The sequence below is a fragment of the Geotrypetes seraphini genome, chromosome 9 (genome assembly GCF_902459505.1).
Source record: "Geotrypetes seraphini chromosome 9, aGeoSer1.1, whole genome shotgun sequence".
Lineage (NCBI taxonomy): Eukaryota > Metazoa > Chordata > Amphibia > Gymnophiona > Dermophiidae > Geotrypetes > Geotrypetes seraphini.
In genome coordinates, this window is record NC_047092.1 from 86,603,290 (window position 1) to 86,628,371 (window position 25,082).

Sequence of the window (25,082 nt, forward strand, 5' to 3'; positions counted from 1 at the left end):
GCACATTCACCCTTGAAGGCCTGCACTACCCCTTGAAGGCCTGCCCCTGCCCTCCCCCCCCCGCAAGGACTGCATGTTCCTCCCTGCCCTCCCACATCCATTTAGCCTGCAGAGAGGATCGCTGGTACTTTAGCAATCCTTGCAGGTTGCCATAGGCCTCAGGAGCTGTCTTCCCTCTGCCCCGATCCTGCCTCTGACTCAGAGGAGGGGCGGCACCGTGGCAGAGGGAAGATAGCTCCTGAGGCCAATGGCAACCTGCAAGAATTGCTAAAGTACTGGGAGGCCAGGGAGAAAGCCGGATGTCACCCAGCGGCAGCTGCTCGCCCGACGGCTACAGCAAGATGTGGAGAGCAACGAGGGCAAGCTGCCCTTCGCGGACTACATCAACATGTCCCCGGCCAGCGGCTCCACGATCAGCACCCCTCCCGATTGCTACCTAAACCTGACTCCCTTCCCCGCTCCTTCAAGCACGTCCACCGCCAGAAGACGAGAGCGCGTTACGCCCCTCTGCTGCCTGCTCTGCGCCGAGGACTCCTCTTCCTCCTCTACCAGCAGCGGCAGCCTGGGGGGCCTGGAGGGCGGCGGGGACTGAACGAGCTGACTTTTGATTGGCTGGCATTCTTCAAGAGGCGGGCCAGTCAGGAGGGGGAGAAAAAACAGAAGGGAAGGGAACCCGGCTCTGCGATCAACTGGGGTTGCCTGAGCAATCGACCGGTCGATCGTGATCGACGTATTGGGCACCCCTGCCCTATACAGTCCGCTCTCAAACTCCTAGGAATGATGATAGATAGATGCTGCACAATGCAGATCCAAATCAACAAGATTACTGAGAAAGCATTTTTAACCATGCGCAATCTACGAAAAATAAGAAAATTATTCGACAAAGAGCAATATAGGCTCATAGTCCAATCCCTAGTCCTAGGTCTAGTGGACTATTGCAATATCCTCTACCTATCATGCCCCGCAATCATGATAAAACAACTACAAACTGTACAAAACATAGCCCTCAGATTGATCTATTCATTAAGAAAATTTGACCATATCACCACAGCCGACCTAGACTCACACTGGCTACCTATACAAGCACAAATTCAATTCAAATTATACTGTCTATTATTCAAAGTAATAAATGGCACCGCCCCCACTTACCTAAACAATCACCTAAACCAGAACCTCATAACCAGACAAAGGAGAACTCAGTCTCCATTTACCATTTACCATTTACCATTCAAAGGTACTCAGCGCAAGAAGATGTATGACAACCTACTAGCGATGCAAGCAGCAAAACTTGGCCCCTCCATCTCCAACTTGCTGACAGCACCGAGTGACTTAAAATCATTTCGAAAAGAAATCAAAACCCTGCTTTTCATAAAATTTATCCAGACATCTTAACTCTCCCCCTTGTCTATCCCCTCCCTTGTAAAGTTCCCCCTCAAAATCTCTTCCACTCCTGTAATTTCCCCTCAAAGTCTCAATTATGTAAACAGCTCCGTAAATTGTAATATTCCTGGAAATGTCCAGTTATCTTCTGATGTAATCCGTCTAGAACTGCAAGGTACAGGTGGAATAGAAGTCACTAATGTAATCCTGCACTAACCAGTTATTGTATCTACATTATCATATGCTAAATGGTTAGCACACGGATAATATGGAGCCCTTACTGCTTACAAAATAGGTGGCAGTAAATGCTGCCTAGGTAATTGTTAAAAATAGCCATGTAATAATGGCAACATTAACACATCGCAATTAATGAAAAGAACTGAAAAAGGCATTTTAATAGCTACAGTGTGTGAGAAAGACCCAATAGCCTTAGTGTGTGAGAAAGACCCACATAATGGCATAAGGCAGTTGGCGTGGAGGTATGCTGATTGTGGTTTCAAACCCACCCATTTTCCTTCCGTTTGTTGGGTGACATATTTCTGGCTGACAGCCTTTAAGATGTTTTACCATTTTTCATGTTCTATTTCAGAATCTCTCATTTCCTCACATGTTTTTCACATCAGGTCTTATTGCATTAAATTCTCTCTAATATGTTCGCTAACTCTCATCCACTATAATGTGTATTTCTCTTTTGATATCAGATAATGTTGGATTTACATATGATGTCATTTAATGTCAATGGTCTTAATCATTGTATTAAATGCAAGAAAGTAACAAACCACATACTTTCACACAATCCAGACATCATTATGTTCCAGGAGACTCACTAATTAAGGGATACTCTACTCCTTATTTTTCACCAGCTATTAAAAAAAACTCAAAGGTGTCTCAACATATATTAAATCCTCCCTGCCACTTACAATCACCTTATATGATTCAGATGTTGAAGGTAGATAGAAATATAGAAACATAGAAGATGATGGCCAATAAGGGCCATAGCCCATCAGGTCTGCCCACTCTACTGACCTACCCCCAAGTCTACTATCCTAGGGATCCCACTCCTGGTGACAGGTTCCCTTGGCTTAATCCTCTAAGGGATCCCAATGGGCATCCCATTTGCTCTTAAATTCTTGCACGCTGTTTGCCTCGATCACCTGCACCGGGAGCTCGTTCCAAGGATCAACCACTCTCTCGGTGAAGAAATATTTCCTGGTGTGCCTAATCCATGCTTCACTCAAAAAAACATTCCCTTTATTCTGTTAAATATATATGCACTTGTCTCAGACTCCTCAGTTTTTTCAAGATTTACATAACTCTATTAAAATTTCCAGATATATCTCTTATCATTATGTTTTCCCTTCCTTATTTTAAAGTTCCTGTAAACCATGCCGAGCTCTATCTTTATGGAGAGGATGCGGTAATATAAACTTAAGGTTTAGTTTAGTTTATCATTGGGGGTGACTTTAATCAGCCTTTAGACTTATTAGACAGAACATCTAAATTTTGTCCTTCAAAATCCAAAACGAGGGATGAAATCAATGCAATGATATCAAATTTCAGCCTAATAGATCCCTGGAGAATGCAGAATCCAAAAGGAAAAGATTATACACACTATTCTCCACCACATAACACTTATGCTAGATTGGATTACTTTCTCATTTCCTTAAGTTTATCTCCAGCAATATACAAATCTACTATTCACACAATTCTCATCTCTGATCATGTTGTTATCTCACTGATTCTTAAACTCTCAAACCTCTCACATCCAAACCATTCCTGGAGACTTAACTTTCTTTTAACTGACAAAGAATTGGTTAAGAAAATTCATTCCTTCACAGAAGAATTTTTTCAAAATAATCATTCAGGTTTAGATTTATTACTTTCTATGATCTGGGAAGCAACACTAAGGGGAGAAGTGACCAGTCTAATGGCTTGGAAAAAAAGCAATCCTCTAAACAATTAAAAGATCTAGAAACTAATATTAAGCTTTCAGAAACTCAGTATATGAATAATCCAAACAATCAATTGATAAAGTCTTAATTGCTTAAAATTAAATATGATTACAACACCCTATCTTCGGGTTTAGCTAACAATGATATCTTTGTACACAAATCCAGACATTATATGGGAGATAATAAACCCGGGGAATCATTAGCCAAGTACCTCAAAGCTAAAAAAGTAAAATTCCATATCTCATCCATCAAAAACAATCATGATTTAACTTTAACTGATCCCAAACTTATCAGATCAGAATTTGAAAATTTCTACTCCCATTTATTTCAATCTGAAACCACATCAAATAAACATGATACGGTATTTTTTACTTCATAAGATGCACTTTTTTCCCCAAAAAATGGGTGGAAAAAAGGGTGCGTCCTATATTTGTGGGTATGCTTATGAGGATCGGAGTTCCCCATTTCCTCTGAGGAAAATGGTGCACAGGTGCTAGAATATATGTCTGTCTGTCTTTCTTTCTTTCTGTCTCTCCCTCCTGCTGTCTATCTTTCTTTCTATCTCTTTCCCTCCCACTGTCTATTTTTCTTTCTTTCTCTCTCTCCCTCTCGCTGTCTTTCTTTCTGTCTGTCTCTCTCCCTGGCCCCCTGTCTGTCTGCCTTTCTTTCTTTCTATTTCTCTCCCTGCCTGCTGTCTTTCTGTGTGTCTGTCTTTTGTTCTTGTGCGCTAAGACGCTTCAGCTCCAGCCCCCTTCTCCCACCTACCCTTATATCATTCATTTTGTCTCATCCTCAGCCTGAACAACCGCCAACCACAGTCTGGATGCTGAGCGTCGGTATGCCTGCTTCTGTTATTTTTGTGCTCTCCTTGGTCCTGTTAGACGGAGTGAGGGCGGGAGGAGGGAGTCGGCGCTGTGGCTGCCGCCTCCATGCGTCCATGATTAAGGTGCCTCCGCATGCACAATAGAAGGAGCCAGCGTCGCTGAGGGAGGGCAATTTTATTCAATCTCTATATGACCACCTTGAATATTTTCAAGCTGTCATTTTGGGAAACTCTATTCACTTATGCGGATGATATTTTTGTTTTGATAGAGATAGATCCAGATATTACTGACCTATCATCTAAAGTAAATCTTTATATTTCAAAACTTCAAGCCTGGGCTCAGTTTGTCCGGATGAAGCTTAATACAACAAAAACCAAATTATTATGGTTAGGCTCAAAATTGGACTGTCTTCCTCTTTCTGTAGCTTTAGTTTCTGGATCCTCTCTACAGATTGAGTTCTTTGCCAAGGTATTGGGAGTTTTTCTTGACTTTTCTCTCTCTTTTAAAGATCAAATTAACTCCATGGTCAAGAAATGTTTTTTTAATCTACGTATGCTGAGGAAGGTTAGACATCTCTTTCATCATTGTCACTTTTCCACCTTAGTTCAGTCAATTATTTTATCTCATCTCGACTATTGCAATGTTATTTACCTTGGTGTTACAAAAACTTGCCTCTACAGATTGCAATTAATTCAAAATACTGCTGCAAAATTGATTTTTGGGAAACGTAAATTTGATCACGTGACGCCATTGCTTCAGAGTCTTCATTGGCTCCCAGTTTGTTTTAGAGTTCAATTTAAGTGTGCCTGTGTTGTGTTTAAAATTTTACATGGTATTTTTACTCCTCTCCTTCCTCTATCCTGGAATGTTTATAGATTTTCTTTTGCAAGAGGTGAACAACAATTCAAATTATCTCTTCCTTCCAAAAAAGGGATTAAGGGAGTTAAGTTTTTCAGTCACTCTTTGATTTTTAAGCTATCTCAACTGTGGAATGACCTTCCACTTCTTTTAAGGAGTTCCAGCTCACTTAAACCTTTTCGCAAATCCTTAAAAACTACTTTATTTGCTAAACACTTTGAAAATTAACTTTACCAAACTTAGTCTTATTCTTTTCTGGTTTTATTCGATAGCTTAACTATTGTAAACCGAGTCAAGCTTTCCTTGAATGATGACTCGGTATATAATGTCAAGCATTAGATTAGATTAGATTAGAAAACCACTGCTGGCTCCTTCTACTGCGCAGGGATCACGAAGATTGAAGTGCGCATGCACGCTAAGGGTTTTATTATAGCGGTTAAATCTTCCCTTTAACTGTTAAAGGAAATATTTATTAACTATAAAGAGTTTTACCTCATGCAAAATTTTTATTTCTTTAATAAGACATTAACTATTTTTTTTCTACAGCCCTCCAAGTAGCCTATTTTTTATGTAGCCCTCACAGTTAAAGTTTAGCATCTTTCTTTTCTCAAAACTGACACATTTCAATCACTATATTATAAATAAAATCATCTTCCCTACCTTTGCTGTCTGGTGACTTTATTTTCTGTGCTTTTAACTATGTTTCCAGGGCCTTCTTGTCCATTGACTGTTTTTCTCTCTGTCTTCACTTTCTGCCTTGCATCCATCTTTGTATATTATAATATCTGAGCAAAACTCGGCGACCGCGTGGAGGAGGCAGGCAGAGCTAGCGGCTGCTGAAGAGAGAGGGGAGACTACAAGCAGCAGAAGAGCGGGGCCAAGACTTCCAGGAGGAGGCAGAGGACAGTGGGAGCGGAGAGCGGGTAGCGGCGAGAGTTAGCTCCGCCCACCCGCTCCACGTCACCACCAGCGTCAGCGCCCGGACTCCCCCTTAACCAGGAAGGGAGCCGCGGGCGAAGAAAACTCAGCGACCGCGTGGAGGAGGCAGGCAGAGCTAGCGGCTGCTGAAGAGAGAAGGGAGACTACAAGCAGCAGGAGAGCGGAGCCAAGACTTCCAGGAGGAGGCAGAGGACAGTGGGAGCGGAGAGCGGGTAGCGGCGAGAGTTAGCTCCGCCCACCCGCTCCACGTCACCACCAGCGTCAGCGCCCGGACTCCCCCTTAACCAGGAAGGGAGAAGCGGGCGAAGAAAACTCGGCGACCGCGTGGAGGAGGCAGGCAGAGCTAGCGGCTGCTGAAGAGAGAAGGGAGACTACAAGCAGCAGGAGAGCGGGGCCAAGACTTCCAGGAGGAGGCAGAGGACAGTGGGAGCGGAGAGCGGGTAGCGGTAAGAGTTAGCTCCGCCCACCCGCTCCACGTCACCACCAGCGTCAGCGCCCGGACTCCCCCTTAACCAGGAAGGGAGCCGCGGGCGAAGAAAACTCGGCGACCGCGTGGAGGAGGCAGGCAGAGCTAGCGGCTGCTGAAGAGAGAGGGGAGACTACAAGCAGCAGGAGAGCGGGGCCAAGACTTCCAGGAGGAGGCAGAGGACAGTGGGAGCGGAGAGCGGGTAGTGGCGAGAGTTAGCTCCGCCCACCCGCTCCACATCACCACCAGCGTCAGCGCCCGGACTCCTCCTTAACCAGGAAGGGAGCCACGGGCGAAGAAAACTCGGCGACCGCGTGGAGGAGGCAGGCAGAGCTAGCGGCTGCTGAAAAGAGAGGGGAGACTACAAGCAGCAGGAGAGCGGGGCCAAGACTTCCAGGAGGAGGCAGAGGAAAGTAGGAGCGGAGAGCGGGTAGTGGCGAGAGTTAGCTCCGCCCACCCGCTCCACGTCACCACCAGCGTCAGCGCCCGGACTCCCCCTTAACCAGGAAGGGAGCCGCGGGCGAAGAAAACTCGGCGACCGCGTGGAGGAGGCAGGCAGAGCTAGCGGCTGCTGAAGAGAGAGGGGAGACTACAAGCAGCAGGAGAGCGGGGCCAAGACTTCCAGGAGGAGGCAGAGGACAGTGGGAGCGGAGAGCGGGTAGCGGCGAGAGTTAGCTCCGCCCACCCACTCCACGTCACCACCAGCGTCAGCGCCCGTCTCCCCCTTAACCAGGAAGGGAGCCGCGGGCGAAGAAAACTCGGCGACCGCGTGGAGGAGGCAGGCAGAGCTAGCAGCTGCTGAAGAGAGAGGGGAGACTACAAGCAGCAGGAGAGCGGGGCAAGACTTCCAGGAGGAGGCAGAGGACAGTGGGAGCGGAGAGCGGGTAGCGGCGAGAGTTAGCTCCGCCCACCCGCTCCACGTCACCACCAGCGTCAGCGCCCGGACTCCCCCTTAACCAGCGGGGAGCCAACGGCGCGCAGCCGTTCAGCGCGCGGCGAAGGCGAGCGGCAAAGGCGCTCACCTTAGCGAGAGCGCCTTTGCGAAGGGCCTCAAGAAGGGCATCCAGATAGGGCTATCACCTATAGCCCTAGCTAACTAACTAATCAATTGTCTTCAGTCTTTCTTTAGCATTCTACCAAGTCTTTAACTATCAATCTACAACTTTCTACCAAGTCTTTAACTCTCAGTCTTACAACTTTCTATCTCACCAACAAGCTACTAAAATCTTTCTCACTAAACAGGCAGACCTCACCAATCACTCTATTCCCAAACCACTTTAACAGACAGACCTCCCCAGCACACTAACAAACATACATCCTTAACTGACAATTAACTAACTGTTAACTAACTACTCCATCCCTCAGACCAAGAACTAACTAACTTCCTCTATCCCTCCCTCAACACTTACTGACCAACACCTAACACCCCCCCACCCTAACAAATATCTTTAAAAAAAAAAAAAAAATTATAAATAATAATAATAACAATAAACCTTTGTAATGGCAGGTAGGACTAGAAGCAGCAAGACTTCAATCAAAACAGGCAGTTCAGTCACCGAGAGCACCCAGGGGATGGCTATGGTCCGAGTACAGATGGAAGGGGAACCAGGACGGAGGGCAGAGGTCTCTGTACAGACCGAGGCCATCCCCTCAAAGATGTCTACAGTCTCAACACAGACAGAAGTAATGGATCAACCGGACGAAAGCCTTTTGATGGAGCTGAAGAGCCTGAGAGAGGAGGTTCAGCGTCTAAGGAGCATCCGAGACGACGAGACCTTCATCGATGGAGTCATCCAGGAGCTGTCTCAGATCGCTGAACAGGAACCTGACAAGACCACCCTGGGAACACCCAAAACGTCCAAAACGGCCACCTTGAGACAAACCGCTGGAATGCAGGAAGTGGTTGGGGACGCTGACTCCTGGCAACTGGTGACTTCCTCCACAGGAAAACGCAGAGGACCTAACTCTGTCTCTTTTTCTCTCACACAGGACAGCTCTACATCGACACCACAAATCGCCCTGAGGAACAGATATCAACTGCTACAGGAAGGTCCAGAGACAGAGGTACAAGAAGATGTTCAGCAGACGATTCCAGCTCCGGAATCAACTGTACGGCTTACCCTTAAGAAGCGCAAAGTGGTGGTCATCGGAGATTCACTGCTGAGGGGCACCGAGGGACCAATCTGCAGACCAGACCTACAATCAAGAGAGGTCTGCTGTTTGCCAGGGGCCAGGATCCGGGATGTCACTGCTTGCCTTGACAAACTCATCAAGCCCCGAGACCACTTCCCCATTATTCTAATCCACGTAGGAACCAACGACAGCGCCAGGAGCACCCCGGACAACATACCTGAAGACTTCAGGGCCCTGGGGGAGAAGCTGAGGAGGATGGATGCGCAGGTAGTCTTCTCCTCGATTCTCCCAGTGAAGGGCAAGGGCAGAGCCAGAGAGGATCGAATACGGAGGGCGAACGACTGGCTGCGAGGATGGTGCAAGGAGATGAGCTTCGGGTTTCTGCACCATGGAGAAGCACTGCAAGGGCTACAGGGACACGACGGGCTACACCTGACCAGAAGAGGGAAGAATGTCCTTGGACACCGTCTAGCCCGCCTTCTCCACAGAGCTTTAAACTAGGTAAGTCGGGGGAGGGTAAAGGCATACACAACATACCTGGCGAACTAAACTGCCAATACTTTTTTGAGGCTGAGGTAAGTAGTCACTGAAATTCTGGGTCGGGGGTGAGTGCACACACTTTCAAGTCGGGAGTAGGGTCACATCATATTTATGGGTCACATTGTAATTCTGGGTCTAAGGGGAGCACACACTGTAGTTCTGGGTATTTGGGGAATACACATTGTAGTTCTGGGCCTAAGGAAAGCACAAATAACGCAAACAATGCTAAAGGTGTTCAAGTAGCTCAAGCAGAAATATCCCCATTGAGACGTAACAAAAATACAACTTGGAGGGCTATGTACGTCAACGCACACAGTTTAGGAAACAAGATCCTGGAATTGGAAACAGAAATAAGGAATGCCGACCTGGATGTGGTGGCGATATCCGAGACCTGGCTCACAGACTCCCACGGGTGGGACATGGTCATACCGGGTTACAACTTGCTTCGCCGGGACAGGGAGGGCAGAATGGGAGGAGGTGTAGCATTATATACTAAAGATGACATTAAGGTCACGAGAATCACAGATGTCCAGTATACTGGGGAATCCCTTTGGGTTAATTTGGCCAGAGGGAAGGACAAATGCTTGTATCTTGGCATAATTTACAGACCCCCAAGACAACAGGATGACCTGGATATGGAAATAATCGGAGATATAGAAAATATCACCTTGCGTGGGGACACAGTATTGCTAGGGGACTTCAACATGCCTGATGTGGATTGGGTTACACTTACCTCTGCTTCCGGCAGCAGCAGGAGGCTATTAAACACTATGAAGGGAGCAAGACTCAGGCAACTGGTGTTGGAACCAACAAGGGATCAGGCAATACTGGACCTGATACTTACCAATGGAGAAAGTGTCACAGAGGTCTCGGTGGGCGACACATTGGCCTCCAGTGACCACAACATGGTATGGTTCAATCTCAGGAAAGGTTTCACTAAATCTACCACACTGACCAAGGTCCTCAAATTCAAGGACACAAATTTCAAAGAAATGGGAGACTTCGTTCACCAGGCGCTACAAAGCCAAGCAGAAACTGATAATGTGGAAGAAATGTGGTCGACTTTGAAAGCCACCATACAAGAAGCAACAAACCGATATGTTAAATCAGTAAGTAAACGGCGAAGGAACAATAAGCCACAGTGGTTTACTGCGGAGATCTCAGACCTCATCAAGGAGAAGAAAAAAGCATTCATCTCTTACAAACAATCAGGGAAGCAGGACTCTAGAGCAGACTACCTGACCAAATCAAAAGCCGTCAAAACAGCAGTCAGAGAGGCTAAATTCCACATGGAAGAGTCTCTGGCAAAGAACATCCAGAAGGGAGATAAATCCTTCTTCAGGTATATCAGTGACAGAAGAAAAAACTCAGGCGGGATTGTAAGTCTTAGGAATCCAGACGGAGACTATGTGGATAAGGATTCGGAAAAAGCCCAACTATTAAATGAATACTTCTGCTCAGTCTTCACCCGAGAAGCGCCGGGGCTTGGCCCTCAGCTACAGACAAGGGTTGGCTCAGTTGACCCTTTTAGTAACTTTGAGTTTACGCCCAGCAGTGTCTACGGTGAGCTGTCAAAGCTCAAGGTTAACAAAGCAATGGGGCCAGACAACCTGCACCCCAGGGTGCTTAGGGAGCTGAGTGATGTCTTGGCGGAGCCACTGTCCGCACTCTTCAACCTCTCCCTTAGTACAGGCAGCGTCCCGTTGGACTGGAGGACGGCTAACGTCATTCCACTCCACAAGAAAGGCTCAAAGATGGAGACAGCAAACTACTGACCAGTGAGTCTAACATCGATAGTGAGCAAACTAATGGAAACTCTAATCAAACACCAATTGGATAAGATCCTGGATGAAGAGAATCTACGGGATCCCCGACAACATGGATTTACTAAGGGGAGATCATGCCAATCCAACCTGATCAGCTTCTTTGATTGGGTGACGGAGAAGCTGGATATTGGGGAGTCCCTAGACATCGTGTACCTGGACTTTAGCAAAGCATTCGATAGCATACCACACCGCAGGTTGCTGGGCAAGATGAGTTCTATAGGATTAGGTGACACATTGACGCAATGGGTTGGGAACTGGCTTGGAGGTAGGCTTCAAAGGGTGGTGGTGAATGGCACCCCCTCTGAAATGACGGAGGTGATCAGTGGAGTGCCACAGGGCTCAGTCTTGGGCCCAATCCTATTCAACATCTTTATAAGGGACTTGGCAGAAGGGCTTCGAGGTAAAATAACATTATTCGCCGATGACGCCAAACTAAGTAATGTAGTGGGCAAATGCACAACAGACGAAGATTCAATGCCCGACAACATGATGCACGACCTACTCCTGCTGGAGCGATGATCTAGGACATGGCAACTCAACTTCAATGCCAAAAAATGCAAAATTATGCACCTGGGCAGCCAAAATCCATGCAAGTCTTATACCCTTAATGACGAGATCCTAGCAAAAACGGTAGCAGAACGAGACTTGGGGGTAATCGTCAGTGAGGACATGAAGTCTGCCAATCAAGTGGAGCAGGCTTCGTCCAAGGCAAGACAAATCATGGGTTGCATATGAAGGGGTTTCGTCAGCCGAAAGGAGGAAGTCATTATGCCATTGTATAGATCCATGGTGAGGCCCCACCTGGAATACTGTGTGCAATTCTGGAGGCCGCATTATCGCAAGGATGTGCTGAGACTGGAGTCGGTGCAGAGAATGGCCACCCGGATGGTCTCGGGACTCAAGGATCTTCCATACGAAGAACGGCTTGACAAATTACAGCTATACTCGCTCGAGGAGCGCAGAGAGAGGGGAGACATGATCGAGACGTTCAAGTATCTTACGGGCCGCATCGAGGCGGAGGAAGATATCTTCTTTTTCAGGGGTCCCACGACAACAAGAGGGCATCCGTGGAAAATCAGGGGCGGGAAACTGCAAGGTGACACCAGGAAATTCTTTTTCACTGAAAGAGTGGTTGATCGCTGGAACAGTCTTCCACTACAGGTGATTGAGGCCAGCAGCGTGCCTGATTTTAAGGCCAAATGGGATAGACACGTGGGATCTATTCACAGAGAAAGGTAGGGGAGGGTCATTAGGGTGGGCAGACTAGATGGGCCGTGGCCCTTATCTGCCGTCTATTTCTATGTTTCTATGTTTCTACCCCAAAAATGTGCCTAAATAAAGCTTAAATCATGCTATACATATGTGAAGATCAGCTCAGAGACATGGAGGGGCTTTTTCAAAAGGACCCCCCCCTATTTTACAACCTTACCACCCAATCATTGCTGAGTCTTTCATACTTTAAAGCATTAAATAGTGCCAAATTCATACCAAATAAATATTAGAACCCAAGAAGCTTTAAGTTAAGCAATTTTTTTATTTTCTAATATTTATTTGGTATGAATTTGGCACAAATTTGGCACTATTTAATGCTTTAAAGCATGAAAGATGTTGGGAGGAGGGGTGGTATGGGAGGGGGGTTGTTGGGGGGGGGGTTGGAGGATTTGAGGCATCTTGTAACCTGAGAGGACATCAGAGTCCAGTCCTCTTGGGGGGGGGGGCGCCTAGTCCTCCTTCCTTTCATTCATGTCGGGCTTTATGACTCTGTTGGTGTATGGTTTGTTTTTGTTAATAAAAAACAGTTTGAACCTAAAGTATGAAAGATTCAGCAATGATCGGGTGGTGAGGTGGCAAAATAGAGAATTTTTTCCTTCTGAGCTGATCTTTACATATGTATAGCATGATTTAAGTTTTATTTACTGAATTATCCAAGGTGATACAGTTAGTTCACCCTTTATACCTTGTATCCAAAAAAGGTTTCAATGTCAGTCTTTAGACCCTCAGAGACGCCACCAGAAGATCACATTATCATATCTTCTGGCTTTACGCACCTAATCGTCACTGGGTCAATATATGGTGTGTATCAATTTCTAATTTGTTTTGTCGTTTTTTTAAATTTAGTTTATTTTAAAACAATAAATAGTTTTAAAGAATATTTTGTATAAATTGAATACTTAGCTTAACTGGTGGTTGGTGGTTAGCAAGGGATTAATGAGCCAACATGTTTCACCCGTAGAGGGGGTTTCCTCAGGGCTACTATCCCTTTGTAGTACCAATTTTTTCACGACATGACCACCCAATCTAAGTCTTTTAAGACTATTTATTGTTTTAAAATAAACTAAATTTTAAAAAAACGACAAAACAAATTAGAAATTGATACACACCATATATTGACCCAGTGACGATTAGGTGCGTAAAGCCAGAAGATATGATAATGTGATCTTCTGGTGGCGTCTCTGAGGGTCTAAAGACTGACATTGAAACCTTTTTTGGATACAAGGTATAAAGGGTGAACTAACTGTATCACCTTGGATAATTCAGTGGTATTCTCTTCCTTGTAAAAAACTTTTTCGTGTTATATATCAGCCAGATACATCAATTTATTAAGTTTTATTTAGGCACATTTTTTGGGTAGTGCTCTGATATCATGATATACAAAGCTTTTCACTGCCTGTTTCCTTTTGAGGTATCTTTTTACTTTTACCCCCAATTTTTTTTTTAACTTAGTTTGCATCCATCTTTGGCATTAACTTAACATTCAATTTTTCCATTCTTCTGCTTTCTTATCAAAATCCATGTCTTCCCTTCCCTTCCAATCTCTCTCTCCTTCCCTCCCTATTTCCACGGTCTGACATCGCTCTCCTTCCTTTCTCTCCCTCCCTCCTTCCTTCCTTTTCCCTGGTCTGGCATCTGTCTCCTTCCCTCACCCCATGCCCTGGCATTTCTCCCTCCCCCTCCATGGTCTGTTATCTCCTCCCATGGACTTGGCATCTCTCGTTCCTCTCCTGTCCCTTGTCTTCCTTCTCCCTCCTTCCCTCTCTCTCCCCAAATGGATGCAGCAACAGCATTTCTCTATCCCCTTCCCTGTGCAGCAGCAACATTTCACACTCCCTCCCCACTTCCCTGTGCAGCAGCAGCATTTCCCTCCCACCCTTCCCTGTGCATCAGCAGCAGCATTTCCCTCCCCCACTTCCTTGTGCAGCAGCAGCATTCCCTCCCCCTCTCCCTCCACTTCCCTGAGCAGCAGCATTTCCCTCCCCATCCACTTCCCTGTGCAGCAGCAGCAGCATTCCCTCCCCCTCCACTTCCCTGAGCAGCAGCATTTCCCTCCCCATCCACTTCCCTGTGCAGCAGGGCAGCAGCATTTCTCTTCATGTTTCTGGCCGGCTCCCTTGCCAAAGTTATTTTTGAGTTCAAAGCTGCGGCAGCAGCTCCTCTCACAATCCACGCCTGCGTCAGAAGCCTTCTCTCTGACGTCGTGATATCAGAGAGGCTTCCGACGCAGAAGTGGCTCCTGAGAGGAGCCGCGGTTGTGGCGGTGGTGGCTTTGAACTCAAAAATAACCTCAGCAAGGGACTGAAGAATAACTTCAGTAAGGGAGCCAGCCAGACTGCGGGCCGCAGAATAGTGCCTGGGGGGCCACATGTGGCCCATGGGCCGCAAGTATGAGACCTCTGTGTTAGACGGAGTGATGTCGGGAGGGGGGAGTCACCGCCGTGGTCGCTGCCTCCGTGTGTCCGTGCTTAAGGTTCCTCCACATGCACAATAGAAGGAGCCGTCACCGAGGGAGGGTGATGGGGAAACCACCGCTGGCTCCTTCTACTGCACATGTGTGGCACGGAAGCACAGATCACAGATGCAGAGATCACGAAGATTGAAGTACGCATGCGCGCTAAGGGTTTTATTATAGTGGATGATCTGATGAAAGCTTATGCAGACTTCACTGTATTGTTCGGAAAATCTCAGGACTTATTGGCACTTTGGACCAAATTTCCTTTGACTTTGAGGGGTAGAACTGCACAGTTTAAAATGGTTTTGTTTCCCAAATGGATTTATGTAATGCAAACTTTTCCTATGTATGTGACCAATAGGGATCTTGGTCTCTATCATAAAGTTTTACTCAAATTTCTTTGGAACAATAGGAAACCCCGAATGACTCTTGCACAACTCTCCTTGTCAGTGGGACAAGGTGGCCTGGCTTTGCCGGATTTGAGAAGATATAATACAGCTCGTCTTCTTCAACACGTGGTAGACTGGATAAAAAATACTCAGTGTTACACACCAGTGACTTTGGAACAACAGCTGATGGCACCAACGCACTTGTTATATTATCTTCATGCAAAAAGACCTCATCGGATCTTCCCTACTCGCTCCCATCCTCTGTTGAAATCCATGAGACAGTGTTGGCAATGGTTATGTAAACGCATGCATTTGCCTCGACTATGGCGTTATAGAAGAATAAAGTTATTATTATTATTTTACATCCACCATTTTACTACCCCTATGGGGGAATCGTGATTTGGGGGAATCGTGATTTGGACCCGGACACATCCAAGTCTTACTTGCTCTGTTGGGCTGACCAGGGCATATGTTATGTGCAGGATGTGGTGAATGAACACGGACTTCCTCTTTCCTTTCAGGATCTTCAAGTGCGAGGTGCTCTGTAGGCTAGAGATTGGTTGTCCTATGGCCAAGTTTCCCATTATATTCATTCCCTAAACTCCAACACCTGAAATTAAGACATGACGGATATGATCCAGGAAACTTTGACTATCTGGACAACCCAGAACCAGCCTTTCTTTTTCACCAAGTTAGTTTGGGCAGTTTTAGTATGCCCTGGGACTATGAAGCTGTGGCGGTCGTGTGGAATCAAGATCTTGCCACTTCAGAACAAATAACTGGTGATGGATTGCGTCTTCTCATTAAAAGTCTTTTGCAATTGACCTGCTCTATTGTTTTGCAAGAACATTACAAGTTTTTATTACGGCTCTACATTTCCCCTTATAGAGCATAATGGCAGGATTTGCTTCTCATGCATGTTGCCCAAAGTGCCAATCTATGCCAGCTGGTCTGTTCCATATGTTTTGGTCTTGTGACCAGTGCAAACTTTTTGGTCGTTTGTCTGTCTAAATTTGCAGATAATATTATGGCATAGAATTCCTCTGCAGGCAGATGTATTGCTTTTTTCACAATTTTCTTCGAGACTGTCGCGGGGTTATTCTCACTTGTTACAAAAAGCTTCCCTGTTGGCTAGGAAATATATCATTTTATTGTGAAGACAGGCTGAAGTACCTACTGTTACCATGTGGAGAAATGAGGTGTTTCTTTTGTTAAAATATTAATATTTCGATGTGACCCTCGGTCACAAGGGGGCACCCGCTCAAACTCAGAGGAGGGAAATTTAGTGGTGACACCAGGAAGTACTTCTTCACAGAAAGGGTGGTGGATCATTGGAACAAACTTCCGGTGCAGGTGATCAAGGCCACCAGCGTGCTCGACTTTAAGAATAGATGGGACATCCAGTGGGATCCCTGCGAGGGTCGAGCTAGGGAACTAAGTCATCAGCACTCAAACTTAATGGGGTGGGTCAGTAGAGTGGGCAGACTTGATGGGCTGTAGCCCTTTTCTGCCGTCATTTTTCTATGTTTCTATGATGTTAAACATGGTGGTCCTGGATGTTGGAGGAGATTTGGGGCAATCTGGGCACCTGTCTGGGGCACCTTATCCCATAGAGCCTGAAGTGCTCTCCTGAACTTATGAACACTAGAGTGCTGGGGGGTGGGGGTGGGGAGGTATAGGTACATTTTCTAAGTCCTTATGGTGTACGTGAAGAATCACGCGGTAGACTTTCTTATCACTTGGGGTTTTTTTTCAATTGGGCTGTGTTCATGAATGTTGTGTTTTCTCTATTGTGCATTTTCTAAAAATTTAATAACAAAAAAAGGGTGCGTCCTATGGAGTGAATACCCAAACCAACCCCCCCCCACCACCATTACCTTAGACAGATCAGGGTTTCCCGCCACTGCTGCTGCTACTCATCGCCCACCACCGTAAGTAGAGGAAGGGAAAGGCTAAGCGGGTGCAGCGATTGCATGCTGCCGGACCAGAAGCCTTACCCCTTATGTCAATTCTGACGTCAAAGAGAAGGTCCTCTCTCCGACATCAGAATTGACATCGGGGGTAAGGTTTCTGTGCCAGCAGTGTGCAAACGCTGCACCCTCCTGGCCATTCCCAGCAATTCGTTGTGTGCCGGCTCCATGCTTGTCCCTCACTCTTGGGCCACGAGGCCATGGATTGTGGTGCCACGCTGACGAGTTCGACCCGCTGCTGAGCCAGGCGCCCCCCCCCCCTCTGCCACTGCTGCTTCATCCAACCTGGAGTACTCGCCCTTTGGTGACATATCTTCACAGTGGCAGCAGCGGGAGATAATTAAATCCAGCATGAGGGCGGGCAGGCTTGGAGGGAGACGGAAAGAGGACAAAGGCTGGAAGGCAGTGAGAGAAACATAGGAGGAAGGGAGGAATTGTTGGGCCTGAGGAAGGGGGGAAGAGGACAAAGACTGGAAGGCAGTGAGGGGAACATAGGAGGGAGGGAGGGACAATTGTTGGACCTGAGAAAGGGGGGAGAGGACAAAGGCTGGAAGGCAGTAAGGGGAACATAGGAGGAAGGGAGGAATTGTTGGGCCTGAGGAAAAGGGGGTGAGAGGACAAAGGCTGGAAGGTTGTGAGGAGAAATATAGGAGGGAGGAAGGGACAATTGTTGGGCCTGAGGAAGGAAAGAAAGAGAGAAAGAAAGAAATCACCAGACAACAAAGGTAAGAAAAATAATTTTATTTTCAATTTAGTGATCAAAATGTGTCAGTTTTGAGAATTTATATCTGCTGTCTATATTTTGCACTATATTTGTGTCTTTTTCTATAGTTGTTACTGAGGTGACATTGCATATTCTAAAAAGTCATTTGCCTGGACATCTGTGCCCTGTTCTGGTCTACCACTAGACCACCAGAGGGGAGACAGGATACAGAGCCTGGCAGGGAGGTGGGGGACAGGGTGCAGAGCCTGGCAAATAGTATGGGGTTGGGTGCAGAGCCTGGCAGGGAGAATTTGGTTCAGAATGGTTTTTTTCTTGTTTTTCTTCTCTAAATCTAGGGTGCATCTTATGGTCTGATACGTTTTATGGAGCGAAAATACGGTACTTCTGTATATTTAGATACAATTTCACATCCAGTTCTTTCACAACAAGTTAAACAAGAACTAGTGGCCCCTATCATATCTCAGGAATTACTCACGACCATATCCAAACTAGCTATGAATAAATCACCTGGCCCAGACAGAATAACTAGTGGATTCTACAAACAGTTCGCTATTCAATTGTTTCCACACCTAATCACTTACAATTTCAGACATGACCAACCGGAGAAGCAACAAAACTTTGCAGAAGCCAATAGAAAGAAATCCCAGTCAAAAGTTAGACTAATTTCATTATTAAACTTGGACTATAAAATTTTGGCTAAATTACTCTCTAACAGACTAAATAAAGTAGTAGAACAACTTATCCTTCCAGATCAAGTACGATTTATCAAAAACCGATATATCGAGGGTAATTTCAGAATTTTTCATAATGTTAATCCTCTTGCTAAAATCCTCTTCGAACCAGTAAAAGGACTATTGATGCAGAAAAGGCATTCAATAGAGTAGAATGGCAGTTCCTGCTGCAGGTTCTGAGATGGTTCAATTTGGGGAAAGTTTTGTCTCCTGGATAAATTCTTTGTACTGGAAACCTGTCTCCAGAATACTTATCAATGGTATTCTTTCAGATCCAATATCACTAAAAAAAGGCACTAGACAGGGATGTCCTCTATCTCCCCTACTTTTTAACCTCTCACTAGAATCATTACTAAATATAATCAGACAATCAAATCTCATACAAAGCATTCCATCTTCCTCTAGACCAGGGGTGCCCAAAAGGTCGATCGTGATCGACCAGTAGATCGTGAAGGCAACGCGAGTTGATCGCGTTGCCTTCGCGTTCTACTTGCTTCCCGACTCAGAAGCACCGAGCCGACCAACTTTCCCCACATGACGTCAATTCTGACGTTGGAGATGAAGTTCAAGGCCAGCCAATCGCTATAAGGCTGGCCCGGAACTTCCTCTCTGACTTCAGAAATGATGTCTGGGAGAGGAAATCTGGTCGGCCCAACGCTTCTGTGTGGGGAAGCAGGGAGAGCTTGGGACGGCAGTGGTTTGGAGGCCTGTTCCCTAATGGCGGTGGTGGTTTGGAGGCCTGTTTCCTGATTGTGGCGGCGGCGGTTTGAAGGCCTGTTCCCTAATGGCGGTGGCAGTGGCTTGGGAGCAGGCAGGGAGGCAGAAAGAAGGGGAGACAGGAAGACAGAAAAAAAGGGGGCATGGAGAGAGAGAAAGAGACCGAAAGAAAGAAAGAAAGAAAGAGGGGCAGGGAGACAGAAAGACAGGGGCAGGGAGAGAGGAAGAAAAAGTTGGCAGAGGGAATGAGGTCTGGAAGCAATCAGCAGGCTGAAAGAAGGGAAGAAATATTGGATGCAGTCAGAAGAATAAAGTGCAACCAGAGACTGATGAAATTACCAGACAACAAAGGTAGGAAAAATGATTTTATTTTCAATTTAGTGATCAAAATGTGTCTGTTTTAAGAATTTATATCTGCTGTCTATATTTTGCACTATGGCCCCCTTTTACTAAACCACAAAAGCGGTTTTTAGCACAGGGAGCCTATGAGCATCGAGAGCAGCGCAGGGCATTCAGTGCAGCTCCCTGCACTAAAAACCGCTATCACGGTTTAGTAAAAAGGGAGGGGATATATTTGTCTATTTTTGTATAGTTGTTACTGAGGTGACATTGCATAAAGTCATTTGCCTTGACCTCTTTGATAACCCGCAGAATATAAATGATAACATTTTCTCTGCGTACAGTGTGCTTTGTGTTTTTTTAAATTTTAGTGTTGGTAGATCATTTTGACTTGGTCATTTTAAAAGTAGCTTGCAAGTCCAAAAAGTGTAGGCACCTCCTGCTCTAGACTCTAGAGAAATAAAAATTGCTGCTTATGCTGATGACATTCTGCTGTTTTATCGTAATCCCATAAGGACCCTTCCAGCCTTTATTCAATTTACTAATTTATACTTGCAATTCTCAGGTTACAAAGTAAATTGGGGAAAACCTGTAATATTCTCTCTTAATGACTCAGTCAAACGATATTGACTTTTTGTGGTTGACATCTCCAATTAAGTACTTAAGCACTTTTATTCATAAAAATCACATACTAGCAATGGAAAAGAATATATCTAAATTGAAATAAATAATTACCCTTTCTCTCACTAAATGGTACCCTTTATATATTTCGTGGTGGGGCAGGATATCCACCTTTATGACTCTGGCTCCTCAAATTACTTATATCCTATCCATGCTTCCAACGCTATGTAAACCCTCTTTATATAAATGGATAGACCAACAGTTGACTAAGTTTTTATATGGAAATAAAAAAAGCCAAGAATTTCAATACATAAATTTGCGCATGCTCAAAGCCTTCTGGTCTCGCTCTCTCCGAGATTCTCAGAATCTCGGAGAGAGCGAGACCAGAAGGCTTTGAGCATGCGCAAATGCTCAAAGCCCAGACCAGCCCAGCACAGGGAAGAGGGAGGATCTCCCTCACACCGCCCAGCCCAGCCCAGCCCAGGCGAGAGAGGATCTTCGGGCACTGGCACTGGCACGTCCTGTGCATTGGTGCTGGTGCCGGTGCCCAATCGGGTAAGCGATGTCTTTGCGGTGCTGGGGGGGATGTAGGATCGCGGGGGAGGGGGGGTGACGCGAGCGGGGGGGGAGGATGCCGGTTTGCAGGCCAGAAGAGGGAGTAAGTGGGGGTGGCGGGAGGAGGTTATAGCAGCATGCGCGGTATACGCGTGTGCATGCTATATAGATTTTTTTTTACAGCAATGCTTTGTTCCCACGCGCTATACATGTATGCGTGTTATACACATATGCGCATTATATGCGTGAAAATACGGTACACCTTTTGGTGGCAATCACTATGGCAGTATATGGTCTCCCACTGACACATACTTGAATGAAACTCAAGCAACCTCTTGAAAGATCTTCAATTTGGACATATTTAACTTCTGACCTGTATTGTGTATATGTATTTTTCCTGATGATCATCCTGTTTATTGTTACTTGTTATTCTTCTCGTAAATAAATGAATAAAAATATTGAACTAAAAAATAATAATAATAATTTCAAAATACTTTTGTTTATGTTCATATTTTCCTAACTTCTATTTTTTAAAATAAATTTTGGTCTACTATCAAGATGTCTATTTTGTTATCTCCTTCTTCCCCCCCCCCAAACCACATTTGGCTTTCAACAGTTTTCTTAGTCATACTCATTGCCATTTGTTTTCTGACATATGGAAGATTAGTCCACTTCCATTTAAATTACAGAGGAAACAGTATGAAATGTTAAATGTTTCAATTTCTACTCCATGGTCCATATTCTTTATAATGCAATACTTACTCCATGCCCTGTGCTGTCTGTCGTGCAATATCAATGAGCTTGATCATTTCAAATTTGGTTTCTATGATGTGTAGATGATGATATAAACTGGAACCCTCACACCACTGTGTGACTATAGCCAGCTGTGGTTTTGTAGAGTAGCCCATGAATAGCAGAATGTTTACATGTCGTGTTTTCCTACAGAACAGAACAAGAGAATGAAATGGGTGATATACAAAGGATCAGAGTCTTCTTCAGTCTGGGTGACAAGTCGATATAATCTTGATTTTCCCTTTTAGACCATTATATTAATGTTTCTCTTTCCAATAACTGATATGTTAAGCAATATCAGCTCCTCAATTATTACGTTTAGAAATGAATTGCATGGGTTTTGTAGCTGCAAAGTTATGATTCAGAGTAAACAGCTCAGAAATATCACTGCATAAAATTGTATGAAATAGTTGTAATTATAAGGTATTGGATGTTATGCAACTTCTCACCCTGATATAAGAATTAAAAGACTGTAGTTAGGGATAATAGCATTCAAAATTTTGTGAAAGATAATTTTTGTTATCCTGGTATTATCTTCCACCCAGTTAGCCTCAGTTCTGTTAGAAGATTCAAACGTGGGGTCTGAGCTGTGGAAAATAACCTCCTGACTTTTATCCTAAGATTAAGAACACATGCAATATCTTGTCACCCAACCCCTGCTTGGGATATGATATTAAAACCCATTGCCAAAGGAAAAGGATTACATTTTTTGCTTAAAAATCAGTCTTGAATTTCTTTTAAATAACTGATTTGCAGATCAAATCTTAAAGCAAAGTTCATAAGATATACAGACAGCATTTTTTTCAAAGCAATAAATGTATTAATTAACCTTACTCAGCTCAGCAAAAAAATACATGCAGACTTCCTTAGCCTGTGTACTTTTAGCCAGACTAGAGGAGACCTTTTTGGAAGCATGCTTATCTCAGAGAAGGAAAACAGCATATGCACATGACATTTCCTTTCTGTAGGCCGCCTGCACAAAGAACACGTGCAATGGCATGTAGACATTTAATTCAAGTGCTTTATTCAAATTTTTTCAAAGGTGAGGTTTATGCATTTTCTATCTGCTGAAAATTCAGGTAAAGTAGGCATGTTAAAACAAAACCCACATGGCCGATATTCAGACTGTGAAGTTAGCCGGGCTGTGTCCAGCACGTTGGAGCTGAGCCCAAATATTCAATGCCAGGCCATTTCCAATGACAGGCATTTATTTTGGGCTGCTATAAACTTAGCTAGCTAATAAATATTAAGTGTTGGCCGACCAGGTTTATATCAGCCAAAGATAAACCAGCTATTTACACGGCCTGATTTGGCCATGTAACGTAGACAACTAGCATTTTAAATTTTGTGGAAAGTCAGCTATCTACTAAGCACTAATATTCAGCAGTCATCTTATGCTGAATATTAGCAGTTAGCCAACAATGCTATTTAACCAGCCAGGATGGCCAGTTAAATAGCGCTGAATATCCAGTGAACAGTGAAGTGTAAGTGCTCATGGTTACAATAGACATAACACAAGTCCACTAAAGATTTATGGTGCTCATTTGAACCTGCTACCTTTCTTGCAAAAATGAATCTTACAACTTCAATTTTTGACCCTGTATCATCATCCCACTAACTCTCATTCTCAGCCTACTTCCACTGGCTCTATCTATTGTAAGCTTTAGTCTGACTTCCAATGAATTTCCTTACTCCTGGAAGAAGGCTATCATCTCTCAAGTTCTGTAAAAACAAGGATTTGATGCTGCTCTCTCTTTGAACTATAGAACAATTTCCCACCTTTGATTTTTTGTCAAAATTAGTTGAGAATAGTTTTTCTCAATTTACTACTTTCTTGGAAAAAAAAATAATATTTCATCCAGATCAATCCAGTTTCCAGTCTGGCCACAGCACAGAAATCATACTTGCTTCTTTTTTTTCAGTGTTCTTGACACTGATCAAGCAGTCTTAGTAGTTTCTATAGATCTTTCTGTTGTATTTGATTTGGTGCTCCATCTGCTACTCCATCTGCAAGAAATTGGTATAAGTGGCAAATTTCTGGCTTTGTTCAACCCTTATCTAAGTGATCACAGTTTAGATATTTCAAGTTTCAAGTTTATTTAAAATTTCTTATACCGCCCAATCAACCTTCTAGGCGGTGTACAAATTCATAAAAACAGGAAACAAACTTTAACTTAAATACAAGTTTAAGCTGACATTACATTACCAAACTATAACTTTTAATGACTTTTAAAGACTTTTAAAAACAAAGACAAACAGGAACAAAAGGTAAAAGGCATGAACTACAATAGTCAAAGTAAAAGAGAATTAAGGAGCGCAGGTGGTCTTCTCCTCGATCATCCCAGTTAGAGGCAAAGGAAGTGCCAGGGATGAGCGTATACTGAGGACTAACGAGTGGCTTCAAGGATGGTGCCGGGAAATGAACTTCGGATTCATGAACCATGGAGAGGCGTTGCAAGGATTTCAGGGACCAGACAGACTCCATCTGACCAGTAGGGGTAAGCACTTCTTTGGACACCGACTAGCCCGCCTGCTTCGTAGGGCTTTAAACTAGCTAAGTCGGGAAGAGGGTACCCACTCAGATACAAGTGCAGTAAGGAACGATCCTGACGAGGTGAGTCGAAACTCCGATTCTAAGTCCAAAGTAAATGCCCCCATTGCAAACAATTCTCTAGGAGTCACACTACCCAAGGTGGGAAACTCCCCACAGGGACTTAGCAATCACGGGGTATGGAGGGCTATATATGTTAATGCACACAGTTTAGGCAATAAGATTCTAGAATTAGAGACCGAAATAATGAATGCCGACCTTGATGTGGTGGCAATATCCGAAACTTGGTTCACAGACTCTCATGGGTGGGATATGGCTATACCGGGATACATCTTATTTCGTCAGGACAGAGAGGGAAAGTCAGGGGGAGGGGTGGCACTATACATTAAAGAAGACATCAAAACTACCAGAATCACAGATGTCAAGTACACCGGGGAATCCCTCTGGGTGAACCTGGCCAGAGGCAGGGGAAAATGCCTGTTTCTTGGTGTAGTATATAGACCTCCAAGACAACTGGAAGACAAAGACTCCGAATTAATTGAAGACATAGAGAATATCACTCTACGGGGAGACACTGTTCTGCTAGGAGATTTCAACATGCCTAAAGCAGATTGGAACTCATACTCAGCAACAACCAGCGGCAGCAGGAGACTGTTAACATCCATAAAGGGAGCACGACTCAAACAAATGGTATTGGAACCCACTAGGGCCCAGGCGATCCTGGACCTGGTACTCACCAACGGGGATAGCGTCTCGAAGGTCTCGGTAGGAGATACGCTAGCCTCCAGCGACCACAACATGGTGTGGTTCTACCTCAGGAAAGGTTTCCCTAGATCAAACACGAAAACAAAAGTACTCAACTTCTGAGGCACTGACTTCGAACGCATAGGAGATTTCGTCCACTGGACACTGCAGAACCTAGCTACGACCGATGATGTGGAAGCTATGTGGTCATCCCTGAAATCTACCACACATGAAGCGACAAGTCTCTACATTAAATCAGTACACAAACGGCGGAGAAACAACAAACCCGTGGTACTCCGCAGAA

The 25,082-nt window shown here is 44.8% G+C and overlaps 1 protein-coding gene across 6 annotated transcripts in view; it reads right to left on the reverse strand.

Annotated features, from left to right (window-relative positions):
- Window positions 1–25,082, reverse strand: part of BRAF (B-Raf proto-oncogene, serine/threonine kinase) — a 1,024,017-nt gene that overhangs the window by 230,287 nt on the left and 768,648 nt on the right. For all 6 annotated transcript variants that reach the window (XM_033958817.1, XM_033958818.1, XM_033958821.1 and 3 more), the window contains one exon: window positions 21,454–21,630. In XM_033958817.1, coding sequence (XP_033814708.1) covers window positions 21,454–21,630 — 177 coding nt within the window. The remainder of the gene's footprint in view (window positions 1–21,453; window positions 21,631–25,082) is intronic.